We start from the raw sequence: 14,907 nt of genomic DNA on the forward strand, positions 1-14,907 counted from the left end.
GGAACACAAGCTAATTTAAAAATTCACTGACAACGATGTTTTCTTGAGATATTTGGGATGTAAAATTAATTGCCAGCAGCAGAGCTCTCAAAAATACAAGACAAGTCTTAAATGGTCCAGAACTATGCTAACAAAAACACACAGGCTAACAAAAGGCAGCAGCAAAAACAAAGTGGCACACACAAGCTCTGAATAACTAACCAACCTTCCTACTGTACACTGCAAATGAGCAGTATAAATCTCTGCAGAAGCTCACAACAGAAAGCTGTCTTTCAGGATGTTGCCAGCTTTTGTTGATTTGCACTCACCAAAGGAAGAGTTTGCTGGATTTTGGAACGTTAAAAGGTAAACATAACCACACTTCATATTTAAAAATAATAAAAAACACAACAACAACAACAACAAAAAAAAAAAAAAAAAACGGGAACAATACCAAATTATTCTAGTACAAAAAGATTTATGTCACAGCATTTCACATGATGGGGAAAGCACTCATTGTTCCCTAGAAAGGACCTTGTATTGGCTGCATATATGGTTTTAATGTGGAAAATCTTGCTTCACGTATGGCAGAGAAAGATACAAAAGTGTGGCAAATTTGTATCATGGCTAAAAAAATATAAATTTAAAAAAAAATCTCATATCCCTCTGGGGTTGATTTACTCTATCATGAGTGTTTTGTTCTTTAACAAATATACCAGACATGTACCATATTCTAACATTTTTGGTTATTTATGAAAAGTTTATGATTGTTTAAGGATTTTGGTAGGTATCCAGAAATCCTTTTCTCCAAAATTCTCATAGAAAAAATTTACTTGATACATGGCCTTGACAGCTGTACTGGTAGGAAACCACAACTGCTGAATTACAGGTAAAGAAACCAGATGTGAGAAATATTTCAAAGTCATTTGTCTTTCCATGTCTTCAGGAAAGAAGGCATTCAACAGTAAAATCAGGAGGAATCTGTGTAAATTACTACAGTCAACCATCAATACATAAAAAATGAGCAGAACTAAAAAAGGGAGCTTTATAGCATTGGTGAGTGAGAAGAGAGATTAGAACAGGTACAAGCCCAGGCAGCTAACTCTGGAAATTGAGATTAAAGTCAGTACCACCTTATTTTACATACAGAAAAGCCTTTCAGACATTTTTGAACTTCCACTTCAGAGTCTGACTTGTAGTAAGTACTTCTGCATATTTAACTCTACCCACTGAATAATCCCTTTATATTCAATGGAACTAGTAACAAGTATAAAAATGCATGAATGCCTAAATCTTCTGATGAATTCAGGGCTTAAGTAACTCTAGTAAGGAAGGGACAGAGGCACTTCCAGATTAAAATATTAATATTAAAGTCAGTGTGCAATTCTCCCACTAATTCCACAAGCTTGGTATTAAGCTCTAAGATTTTCATAAAACATGAATTCTTCAATATATACTGGATATACAGCCTAAACAACTGTGTTTACAAGGTGTGTTTACAAGGGTTTTAGAATGATTACTCGGGGATAAATCTGGAAAATGTACTTTATTTGTGCTGGTCAAAACTATTCCTAAATTCGTCAGGTCAAATGAAGCTGATCCTGTTAAAACCTCTTAAATCATATAATGAATTGCTTCCATGCCAGACACACTTGACCCAGCTTACACATGATTTAGATCACATTTTCAAAATGAAAGCTTTTCTATTATGGAACAAAAGAATGAAGTAGATAGGAAGAAAGCATGGAATAATTAATTATTCTTCAAGTGGAAAATAAATGGGAAGTAAATGGAAAATTAATTGTGCCTCCGTTTCAACTGACTAGACCCAACAGAATATCTACTATATCTACATAATTATTATTAAACAATGACTGGAAATGTAACACCTGTTAAAAACAAGAATGTTAATATTTAAGCTATCATTGTCCAGTTTCAAAATGCGCAAAAGAAATAGCCTAATGAAAGCTGATTGATTCATGCCACAGCTTTTAATTCTATATTGAACTTTCAAAAGCATAATTCAGATTCATGAAATCAAAGCTTTCTATATTTGTGTAATTTCTCTTTTTAATTTGCTTTTTTCCTGGTTTGTTTTTATAAGCAAAACAAACCCTATCTCTCCAATTCTGCTTTAAATCAAGAAGCAAGCTCCTGATGAGTGTACACGAAGCTGATTAGAAAATTGCCTTATAAACAGCATCACTAAGTGGCCTGTCAATCAGCAGTGATACAGTGGTATTGCTGGTGCCTTGGTAAATTACAGTCATGCCCCATGCTTGGGAAACTTAAATGTACAGTTCTGAGATTTCTTATTGGCAATTAGATGATAAATGCTGTGTTATAATGCTTAAAAGCTTGAGAATATATTTATCACATACTGTATCTGCAGAATACAGAAAGAAAAAAAACTTCATTGAGGCTGAGTTTCTTAAGATGCTGTTATAAAGGAATTCCCAAAGTTGAACAGAAAGCTCATAAAAGAGGAGCCTTTTTTCAGGTTTTTCAGGATGATGCCATAGGAAAGCTATACAGATTTTAGGATCTCTTGACATTCATTCCACTGCCATTTATTTGTATTTACTGTTTGGTTTATGACTTGTATTACCACTTAAAATATACTAAAAATACTTGGAATTTTTGAAAGATTTAGGTTTTTTCATATTAAATACAAGTAAAAGCTTCAAAATGTACATAACAGGAAAGTCTGCTGCCACATGCTGACCTAAACTTCTACAGATACAATGGGACATGCTACATATGCTTTACCTGTCAGTTGTATATGAACCCATATTCACCTGGAAGTAATGGAAGACAAGTCTTGAAAAATGCTGAGGCGGCAAAATCATGGACTTGAGAACAAGGGGATGCCAGAATTAATGTTTGCCTGTGCAATTTTAATGCAGTTTCTTTGGCCTTCATCCTTTAACACAATCCCATTAACCAAGCAGGCCAAATTCATTTTGGCAAATAGTTTTCTCTTAACTGACACCCTCTGAGTCCTAATGAAACATAGTGATCTTATGCCTTATTTACTGTACAAACTCCATTGAATGCATGCATGCTGAATTTCTCAAGGGTTTGTGTTGCTCATTATGACAGAATTGATGATACCATTGGCCCATGTGAAACAGTTCAAGAGCAGTGACACACACATATTACCATCTCATTCAGTATCTTAAAGATGAGAGTACAGCTTTCATTTTGGAGTATCCTGCTCTTTACAGAACCAAGGCAGAGCTCTCAGGAATGTTAGGGTGCTGAAAACACAGCTTGAGTGCTAAGAGAAATGACTACCTAACTTGCAAGTAGATAAAGTACCTGCATAGAGTAAACACTCCAGACAATCGACTGCCTGAACCACAAGAAAATCAGCAGTGCTTCACCTTATTCCTCCCAGGTGTCTCCATTCCTGCAGGGGGAAAAGCTGAGGCTGTACATACCTGCACTCTCTACTGTGACTGCAGATTCATTCCTAGAGAACACACCTGGGGCACTGAGTGACGCCAGTGCCTCAAATCTGTAAGAACCATGACATCCAAACACTAATTAATTTTATTTCTCTGTTTCTGGTTTTTCCTTAGTTTCAGTCTTGAATTTATATCCATAGGTGTGCAAGCTGTTTTCAAATCAAATGTCTAATGCCATCTTTTGCTGTTGGATCAATACCTAGGCAGATCCTAGGGACACTGGGAGGCATCACTTGAGCTTACCAGTTTACTGACAATAGAAGTAGGTTATAATGCCTGGACAACAGAGGAAAATGAGAGAGATCACAAACAGCAGAGAAATAACAAGACAGAAATTTTTTGTCTCAATTCAGTGCTCCAAAAAGGAAGAAGGCACCAGTCTACTTAAAACACCCCCATTCTCATTTTCTCAATCTCTGTATTCACGTCTTTGTGTATTTTGATGTTATCTGCCTTTTCTCCAAAGCATGTTTCTAATCCTGAATGCAATCTCACGTTGCTATTCTGCCACTTTCTCTTTTTTCTTTGCCTTGACTTGGCTTGACTCACCCCTGCTCTATGAATTTACTGCCCCAAAGAAGTCAGCTGCTTCTATGGCAAGACACAGAATCATCTATCAATAATTTGTATTTCCCAACTCACCTGAAAACAACAGCTTTGCTTAGTGATGTGTAATTGGTATGCATGTCTAAATTAATAGTTCCACAGCACACTCACTACAGTCAGTTGTTAATGGTTTATAAATTACACATCAGGATGCCATAAACAACTTACAGCCAAAATGTAAGTTTTTATAACACACAACAACACTCAGTGATGACATCCACCACACTTTCTTTCTCTATGGAACTTGATATAACAGCAGGAAAGAAACACCTTTTCCACAAACATCTAGGAGAGAGCAGTGACCCCTCAGATACAACATGCAAAATGTTTACAAAGGGAACAGTGAATGAAGAATTGAGACACTGTAGAAGAGATATCCAGGACTGTTTGCCATTAGGGTACAGGAATAGATCACTGCAGAGAAAATAATTGCCTTCAGTGTCATATTTTTTGGAAGAAGAGATCAATCACATACACTAGCATGTACTAAAAATGTAAACAGAACTAAAAGGTCTACAAACAAATTGCAAAGGAGGAGTCAATGCTTAGTGGCAATGCTTACCTACTTGAACAACCCCCCAAAAATCTAAATAGCACATATTCATTAACTGAGTTGTCACTGAGTTGTCACATTTCATTTTTTAATTCCAGAATACTCTAGCCAGATGTGATTGATTTGTCCTCCTCCTGGTCCTTGCCCTTTTGTGGTTCTGCAGACATTGGGAACTGGCAATAACTCACCACACGCCTCAGAGAGCTTTTTTGTTTTTGGAAATCTCCAGGCAGCGTGACATTTACATTTATTATGGCTGGTTCTGGGCATTTAAGGATGAAAACAATTAAAGTTTATTTGCAAGGAATGTGACAAACGGGCATTTGTACTCTGGCTAATTTTTCACTGACTTTCATTGAAGTACACCATTACATTCCAGCTTTGACTCTGCTGCTGTCTAACCGAGATGATTTCCCAGTATCCATGTGGGCAGGTTGACTGATGAGAATGCCTTTAGGGTTAAATGTCATCAGTGTAAACTATGAGGTCTCTTTCTTGGACAAATTCAGCACCCACACTCACTGATGACAATTCAGAGTCAGTGCTGAAATCCACAGAGATAATTTGGACAACCAGCAATCTAAAAGGAAGCTTTCTGTCTCTCTGCAGATCTGCCTTTTACAACAGGTATCCTTCAGCAGCAGCAGGTTGCTTTTGATTTGCATGAGACTTTTTGTACTCTCACCAATCTACAGCCACCAGAGTGATGAGGATTATCTGCACCAATGCTGGGCTGAAGCAGAGCACCCATCTCTTCCCACTTCTGGGTTAGATTTCCATTAGCAGAAGCTGATGGAAGGGACTGAAGTAACAGAGGGGATGCAAGGGAGAAAACAGCATTTTGCTCTCTTGACAACCCTCTCCCCTCTGTATTAAAAATGAAATTAGTTTCCATAGTTGCAAAGTGCCACAACAATGTAACTGCACATCCATAAAATGTTCTGGTCGGGGGAGGTAAAGGCAGTTAACTGGGGACAGCCTGGGCTGCAGTGACCACACAGAGCTGGAGTTCGCAGTCCTGAGATGTGCAGGTCAGGCAAGGAGTAAAGTTAAGCTCTGAACTTTAGGAAGGCAAAATTCCAGCTCTTCAGGAGACAGTCTGTGGGATCCCTTGTGAAACTGCCCTCACAGACAGGTGAGGAGAGTAGAGCTGGCAGATCTTTAAGGAAGTCTTCCATAGAGGGCAAGCTGGCAATCCCCAGGAGCAAGAAATTAGGCTGGAAAAACAAGAGATGGGCATGGCTGAGTAGGGAAATGCTGGTCCAATTAAAGGGAAAGAAGTAAATGCACAGGCAGTAGAAACAAGGACAGGAAACCTGGGAAGAGGCCAGAGATGAAATACAGCTGAGGAAGGCCAAGGGAAGCTGAACCTGGCAAGGGATGCAAGGAATAACAGGAAGGGCTTCCACAGGTCTGTTAACCAGAAAAGGAAGGTCAAAGAAGGTGCACCCACCACCAAAAAGAGTGGTGGAACACGTAACAATGGATGAGGAGAAGCTGAGGTACTCAATACCTCTTTTGCCACAGTCTTTGTGTCAACCTCTCTTCCCACTCCTCTTGAGTGGCTGGAGAGCAGGATGAGGACTGGGAGACAAACTACTTCCCATTGTAAGTAAGGACCAGATTCCTGACTATCTAAGGAACCTGAATTACTTAAGTCTACAGGACCTGAAGAGACACATCCCAGAGTCCTGAGGGACTTGGCTGATGTAGTTGCCAAGCCACTCTCCATGATATTTGAAAAGTTCTGGCAGTCAGGTGAAGTCTCAGGTGACTGAAAAAATGGAAACATCATACCTCTCTTTAAAATGTAGGAAGTAGGACCCTGGGAACTACTGACCGTCAGCCTCACCTCTGTGCCTGGGAAGATCATGGAACAGATCCTTCTAGAAGCTGTGCTGAGGCACATGAAGGACAGGGAGGTGATTTGATACAGCCAGCACAGCTCCACCAAGGGCAAGTCCTGCCTGAACAACCCAGTGGCCTTCTATGATGGGGTAACAACATCAATGGAGAAGGCTCCCCAGAGAAGTGGTCAAGGCTACAGATGTCATTTTTCTGGACTTCTGTAAAATGTCTTGGACATAGTTCCCTACAGCATCCTTCCAAACTGGATAGGGATGGATTTGATGGGTAGACTGTTAGGTGGATAAGGAATTGATTGTATGGGCACATTCAGAGGGCGCTGGTCAATGACTCAGAGTCTCAATGGACATCACTGACAAGAGGTGTCCTCTTGAGGGACTCAGGGAACCCTATTTAACTTTGATATTTAATGGAACCTTTGCTATTTAATGTCTTCATTAACGGTGTAGATGAAAGGGCTAAGCGCATCCTCCGCAAATTTGCAGATGACACCAAACTGAGGGGTGAAGTTGGCACAGCTGAGTATTGGGATGCCGCCCAGAGGGACCTAATTATAGCCTTCTAGTAGAAGCCTACAAGAAAGATGAAGAGAGACTTTTTCCAGGGTGATGCAGTTCAAACATTACTTGGACAACACTCTCAGGCATGGTGTGATTCTTTGGGTTGTCCTGCGCAGGGGCAGGAGCTGGATTTGATGATCCTGATGGGCCCATTCCAACTCAGGACATTCTATTATGATTCTAAATGTCTTCAGTTTACTTCAGGATGGTATTACTCAGGTTTTGGAGAGTCATCTACTCTGTGTACAGCTGTGCTGGAGTCTCCCTGGGATTTCTTTATTCTACTCCTTCCTGGCAATTACTGCCCATTACTGCTGCATAGAAGGATCATATACACATTCTCTATATGCCATTAAAGATGGCTTTCCAGCTGAGCTAAACTTACCACTGGAAGTGGTTTGAGTTTGTTCAGAACTAAGGTACTCATAGGAATCCTTCTGTAAGTGGAGTCCCACAGCTGTAATGTTGCCCCAATAGTGTGATCTAGAAAAGCATATCTGTTTATCACCTCAAAGCAGCCTCTCCAAACTGAATGCCAGGGACCCTGCTACCTCGCTAAAGAGGAGTTGGATCTGAATCCCTCTCCCACTAATTCCAAACATTTATTGAACTGTGTGGAAATGAACTGAATGTGTGGCCTCAAATCCCCATTTCAAGCCTTTTCACAAAGTCTGACTGAGTTTTCAAGCTGCTGTTCAGCAAAAAAATGCAAATACAGGCTTAGAAGCCCAGCACAACTGAGCTCTGTGTTCATCACTCATTTAATGTACACCAAATGGTCTTTGTGGTTCAAAATAATTTTATGCAATGCTAAGCAAGGCCCTCATTTTTGCTGACTTGCAGTAAGCCAGTGGGATGCCAGGCTGCCACCATCAGAACATCTGCTTCATTGGAAAAGGATTTCAGCAGGCCATGCCTTGTAATAAATGATATGACCCTGGAAGGCTGACAGCAGCACTCCTGTGGGCAAACAGCTTGCCAAAGGTCAAAGCCACCCAACACTTTGGGACTAGCAACATCATTTCTGTCCACTCCACTACTACCCAGAATCTTAGAGCTGCAATGGATAAGTGAAAAAATCCATCACTGATAATATATCTTCTGCCAGTAAAGAACAAGAGAAGGGAGGGAAAGAGAGGAAAGCTGAGGAGAATGGGAATCCAGCTGTGAAGCTATTTACTCTGCCACTGAAAACAAAGCTATTCCCAGAAGCACCACTTAGTTTGCCTCACTCAGAACTGGGGTAGCAAAATATGTGATATAAACTATTTCAGTTATGAAACAGGTGGAGAGTGCTTATATAAACAGCCTCACTAGCACAGATACCTGCCCATTTTAATTTAGAGCCTTTCCCAGAACAGTCCCTGACTCTTTCTTTTCTTTTTTTAAGAAGTTACTAATTTTCTTTCATCTTTTGGACTATGAATTCTCCTAAAACACAACTGCTTTTGTAAACTTTTTACTCAATTCACAATGCAACATCAATAAAACCCCAGTGAAGTAAAACAATGCAAAGATTTCAATTTTACCAAAAATGTAAACAGCATCAAAAAGATTTGGGATCCTGTTCATCTACCTGTGACATCAGCAGTCAGTGGATGCCCTGCTGCTACAGTCAGAGAAAGGTCTTGCTCCCATTGTTATTGCTATTGCCTTTGGAAGTGAAATGACAGTGGCATTCTTTTGAATGGCAACATTTTACAGCAATTTAACTTCCTGCCTAAAGAAGGCAAACTGGCATGAAAATTATCTGGAGAGCACAATCACATATACACAGAGTTGATATATATAGAGAGAGATAATATATAGATAGACAGGCTGATATAGATACACACACACACACACACATGCTGGCATTTTCAGTACAGGCATCACATACAGCATATCGAAGGCCATAGGGATGAAGAATAAATTACTTGGCAAGATTATTTTCTAAAGTAATTTCACAGAAAAGGAACCATTTCCTAAAAAAGCCTACCATTACCCTCCAACCTCTTCTTTGATGAGCACTGCAGCTGATTTCTGCCTTCATTTTTATTTACCTTCCATGAAAGCACCACTGAGGACCTAATGAAGAATGCTGGTAGTTCTGGCATTATTGGATTTTTTGTTACTTATTTATTAGACATGAGAGCTGTTATCAGCAAGCAGTCAGGTGAGTCAAATCAGACAAAGCATTATCTGATTCCTGTGCTGTAAATCAGATTTTAATAGAGAAAAGATCAGTATCCCTTTGGAAATGGAAAGAATATGTTTATAATGTGTTTTGAGTATGTGCTACACAATAGCAAGTATGAATAAAAATATTTTTTCTAATCAATTTTCCACTTTCTTCTCCAAGTTCTTTCACCCATAAGATGAGAACTCAAATAAATGAAAATTCTGTTTGTGGCAAATGCTTGCAAATAACTAAGATAAGCATGCATAAAAGCATGCATACATGCTGCATTCTCAAACAGACATACTAAAAATAGTGAATTCTGTAATATTAAAAGCCATCATTGTTTTTCTGGTAGCAGAATAACTTACAGATTTCAGGTTTATCTAATTCAGCCATTAAATCAGACCTTTGGTAGCTTATTCTTAACCTCAATACAGCTTTTGTCCCAGGTATTTACCCTTGTCTTTTTCTATTCAGAACCTATGAAGTATCATGACAGCACCTGTACACTGGACACAGATAAGGTTTGACTACCTCTTGAAGGCTTTACAAATTTTAATTGGCAGAGTAAACTAGATATGCTCAGGCAGAAATTGGTGTTAAACATCAAAAACCTTGATGCAAAGCCAGCTCTTTCTTGTACTGCAGTGTTATTTGATTTTTGATTTGCTGGAAATTACTGTTTGCAAAAATGAGGGCTTCCCTACCACCTAATGCATCACTGTTTGAACTAAAATTCTGAAATTAGTTTACTGCCCAGATACCTAAATAACCTGAGAGCTCAAAAATTGCTTTTTAAAACGCAACTTGTTAGGTCATATCCAATTAATTCCATAACAAACTTGAGGAATAGGCCTTTCATGTCATGCTCGGCTTAAAAATAGAATTCCTTTTATGATTTACACATGAAAATGAATTTATAACCACAAAAAATATTCACTGAGGTTTGCAATATATTTACATGGAGGGTTTACAAAGGTGTGTGCTCAGATTGCTGTTAATGAATGAACAGGTAAAGCTCTGCCATTGCCAGCATGTCAGCAAGGCTGATATCCATATCACACTTCAGTTTCCATTCTTATTACTCTATTTCCTCCCACTTGATCCTCTCCTTCTCCATCCCAATTTACAGGAGGATTAATATTCTTTGAAGTAAGTGCAAAACTACAGGCAGCATAAAAGTCCAGTAACACAATGGAAGTCAGTATCAAACTTTAACTATCAGGATGTAGATCCTATTTATTAGGGAAAAAATCAAACCAAGTCACAACTTACCACATGCTGTATTGAAGATATTGGTTTCCCTTTTGGGAAATGTAATTGCACTTCAATTTTTTAATTAGTGCCTGAACAATAACCTGATTCAATGGTTATTCTGCATTTGGATGAGTGAAAAGGTTGGCTCTAGTGGCTTGGGTAAGAGAGCAGTTTCAGGTTGTAATGGCCTTTATGTCTCAGATGGATTGAGGCTCTTCAAGGAAGACCAGAACATTTTTTTGTTTTACATATATATCTGTGATTAATATGGAGAAATAAATGAAAGAACTACAACCTGGGAGAAACATGAGTACTGAGACTGAAAAAAGCCTGTAACAGGATGCAATATATACATCACTAAGAAAAACACTGTAAAGGTCTGCTCTCTTTCCTCCTGGAAAATAACAGCAAAAAGGGCGGGGAGAAGCAGAGGTGATGGTGTCGTGTTAAGGTGAAACAAGGAGGAAACAGTCACATAAATACTTTTTTGTCCCCCAGAAAAACAAACAAACAAACAAACTATGAAATTAACAGTATTAAAATCCCTGTAGGTCCATATCCAGTTATGACCCATGTTTAAGAAACTGATATCTCAATCCAACCCTAGGGAGAAAAAATATTTGCTGCCATTTCATCTCCCCCCCCCACAACCTCCTCCAGCTGGCACAGCTGACTTGCAATCCCTTTCTCTTTAGCTTTAGTAGATCAGGCAATCATAATTCAGCAGCAACAAAAAAACAGACCAGAAAGACCATCTTTAAAATTACCAACTTCCTAATAAGCACCTTGTAAATCTGATGAAATTTATGGAATTAAATAAAAAAAATTATATTATAGCTGAAAAATGGCTTTTTCAACTAATACAAATCAGAAGAAAGGGCTGCAACCTCATTGTATCTGCCATATTTTGATCCACACAGAAGCATTTTACAACACAGCACAAGATTACGAGATGCTTCCTTCATTAACATGAGGCTGGTTTGAGCTTCTTGCACCTCATTCTGAAGGACAGAACATTTTCTGAGAAATTAGTGTCTCAGTGCAATGGGTCACAGAAGTTGCTGGACAACAGGAGATGAGCAGATGAAAATTCAGTATCATATATGTCAACTGTATTTATACATACAAATGAAAAGATCTCTCTTTCAAATTAAGGGAATGTCTCTCATGCAATATATTCAGCTCTTCCAATCCAGTTTAAAAGGACAGAAATATTGCTAGCCAGACAGCCCTTCATCTGGCAATTCTCTCACAATCCAAAACTAATGCCACATTTATATATTTTGTCATTATTGAGCTACTAATGCCTACCACCACCTTAACTGCACGTGCTCAAGCTCTCAGTGGAACCAGCAGATGTTCTGCTGGCTGGCACAGTGGGTCACTCACATAAATTCTTAGCCAGTGAAGGCACTGCACTGCAAACTGTGAGAACAGCATGCCCTTTCTGCAGGGAATGGCTCTAAAGTCTGGACATGTCAATCAGACTGAGACTAGAGCCTCTCAATTACTGCTTTGCTCTCACTTAAGTTTTAATGAATGTTCATTGAAAATATCCCATTACTTTCCTGTGTAAATACATCCCAAATGACTCAGTGTGGGAGGAAGAGGGAGGAGGATGAAAGTTGTTTTGATTTTTTGGGTCATAAAACCTCCTTTCTCTACAGATAAATGTCCCTGGTTCTGGATCAAATGGACTCTTTTCCACTTTAAAGTAAGAAAAAGGATCTATTCATTCAGGCTTGAGAAATAGACAATATACATGAAGCAGTTCGGGGGAAGTGAGGTAGCTTTGCTAATCTGTATCCCGTTAGTATTTGTCTGTTGTAACTTTATGGCTTATAAGCAGGAGTTTAGACACTCATGGCTTCTTCTCCCTGGAGGGCAATGTATCAAGATGGTAATGTATCATGACCTCAACAAATGTTCTGTTTGAAGAGCACAATGACTCCCAAACGGAAAATGTGTTTCTGCCTGTGAGATCTCAGGTTTAAATGCATTTCTCTTGCTTTTTTTTTTTTTTAAACCCCTTCATTTCTAGGAAAAAAACAGCCTGGCAGGGATTCAATGCCATGCTTCACCTTCACACTTGTAAGGCCCTTCCTGACTGGTGAAGCTGCTCTAAAGGCAGGGTCAGGAGGGCAGCAGACCCCCTGTCCCAGAGGCATCTCACTTACTGAGGTTCCACTTGAGCCCCGTGGTGGTCACACTCTCGCAGGGGCTCCCGATGGGGATGAGGCCACACCAGGGACCCTCCAGTCCCGTGTCCACATGCAGCTTGTGCTTGCCCTGCAAGACAGAAGTGTTTCTGCTGTCAGTGCTTGCCCAGATGGCATTTGATCCCAGACCTTGCAAACAAAAGAGGAGGCACTTGGGGATAGCTCCAGAACGTCCCCCAGGGGCTCAGGAATACTTGGTTGCAGGAGGAAGTCAGGCCATTGATGTTTACAGAGGGAGGAGAGATGTGTTCTTAGGTTCCAGACCTTAGGGCTTTCAAAAGGTTGTTTCTAGGCTTTTCTAAGCAGAATCTAGCTTTGCTCATTCTTTCCTGGCATTATTTGAATAGGTCCTTCTGTCAAACCTAGGCTCTTTATCCTTGTGAAATGAAGGTATCCTGACCCATTCATGCATTTTTTCCTCATCTAAACAGCTGAGTTTCACTTCCTAAACAGTGCTAGTCAAAGCACCACTGAAGTGCTTCAATTATTTTGACAACATCTCTAAAATTTCATGTACTTCTCCAGGCATGTACTCTACCCAGAAGGAGGAATACATGCAGAAATTTAACTAGGTGCTAGAGAAGTTAATATCTAAATTAATTAATATCTAATACCTAAATATCTAGAGTAACCTGCTTACACTAAGTAATGAAAAAACAGAAATTAAAACATTTTACATCCAAGACACATTTATCTAGTAACTAAAACATCCATGGGATGCAGGAGAAACAGCAGCTATTAATGATGATGTATTTGTGATAAATTTCTTAATTAGCACTTACAGCACCTGTGTGAACATCCCATGAACAGTTACAAGGAAGAGTAGATAGTAGAAATCTTTAACAGAATGAAAACTGCTGAGTGTTACAGTTCTAGCACAATCTGTGTACTAAGAAACTAAGAAAGTGTTGATGGAAACAAGCTACAAGAAAGCAGCAAATAAAAAGTAGTGACAAGATCAGTGGAGAAATTATCCTCAGGTCTCTTCCACATAGATAATTTATTTCTTCAAATAAGCCTGGGCTTCATGTGGGAGAAGCTTCTTTGAAACAGAGGATTTTTTTTTCATTTCATTTTATTCTCTTGTGGATGCAGGCAAGCAAAACTCTTGAGTGTGTCTTTTACACACAAATTCTTCATCACTATAAATAAAATCAGATATGCCTGCTTATAAATATATGGACTCTGAAGCCCTATGACTATTCAGTGAACACTTTGTTTAGCAAGAAACCAAGGTTTTATGCCAAAAGAAATGAAGAACAGTCAAACCATAAAAATCAACTAAATGTCCCAAGCAGCAAAAAATAGTCCCACAAATTTTCTTATGAGAATGCATTTTTAAGCTTTTTCTCCTGCCCTGTCCTATGCTCATTTCACATGCTCTTCCAATACAAAGTCACTAGTTAGAAAGTCAAAACTGTAGGCAGAATATCTTATTGCTGAGACACTGATGTCTGAGGCATCCTACAGCTTCTCCTGTTAATGCCAAATGCATTATGAAGAAACAACTTCAATACATGTCATGCTCTCAGTTAACAAATGAACCTTGGAAAAGCTGTCATTTAGGGAATATCAGATTGCATAGCTTAAGTCTATTTGATTGTTTGCAGAGCAGCAAGAAAACCAATCCAATATTATCTGTCTTCTCAGGGTGTCCAGCTACACGTGGTGATGAGCCACGTATATGTGTAGTGGTTGAGAATGCTTGCCTGCCAAATCCAGAGGTGTAATAAATTCAGGCTTGATAAGCTTTTAGCTATGCACTATGCCATGCCACCTCTCTCACAGCATGGAGGGAGGGGGAAAGGAAGAGGAGAGCTGCAAGTACAAGCTCTCTCGTTGTGTGATTACAGATATTGTCGATAATGAAGCTGATGATGAGTGAGAGATGAAGGGGTGGGACTGTCTGATCCCAGTGAACCTACAGATTGCTGCTCAGAGCTACTGGAGGAGAAGAGCAAACTCACCCCATTAATCAATCAGTAAGAGAATATGAAAAGCAGATGAGAAAGTAGCTGGCCCCACAGAGAACCTGATTAAATTCCATATTCTCAAAGTCTGTGTCTAACTAATACCAGGTTTGCATTTCCTATTCTATGACATTCTGGCCCAGTCTGCAGATAGAGAATCAATTCAGTAGAAATTTATGCAGATAACTGTCTTTCTGTGCTCATGAAATAAATCTTTAAAACAGAAGATGCCAACACCAGAGGCTCACCAATATCTAGGATTTTAT

At 39.3% G+C, this 14,907-nt stretch overlaps 1 protein-coding gene across 2 annotated transcripts in view; it reads right to left on the bottom strand.

Moving 5' to 3' along the window:
* TPK1 (thiamin pyrophosphokinase 1) overlaps window positions 1-14,907 on the bottom strand; it is a 310,282-nt gene that overhangs the window by 49,720 nt on the left and 245,655 nt on the right. For both annotated transcript variants that reach the window (XM_018918197.3, XM_009093850.4), the window contains one exon: window positions 12,630-12,741. In XM_018918197.3, the coding sequence (XP_018773742.1) occupies window positions 12,630-12,741 (112 nt within the window). The remainder of the gene's footprint in view (window positions 1-12,629; window positions 12,742-14,907) is intronic.

Source organism: Serinus canaria, chromosome 2 (assembly GCF_022539315.1).
Source record: "Serinus canaria isolate serCan28SL12 chromosome 2, serCan2020, whole genome shotgun sequence".
NCBI classification, from domain to species: domain Eukaryota; kingdom Metazoa; phylum Chordata; class Aves; order Passeriformes; family Fringillidae; genus Serinus; species Serinus canaria.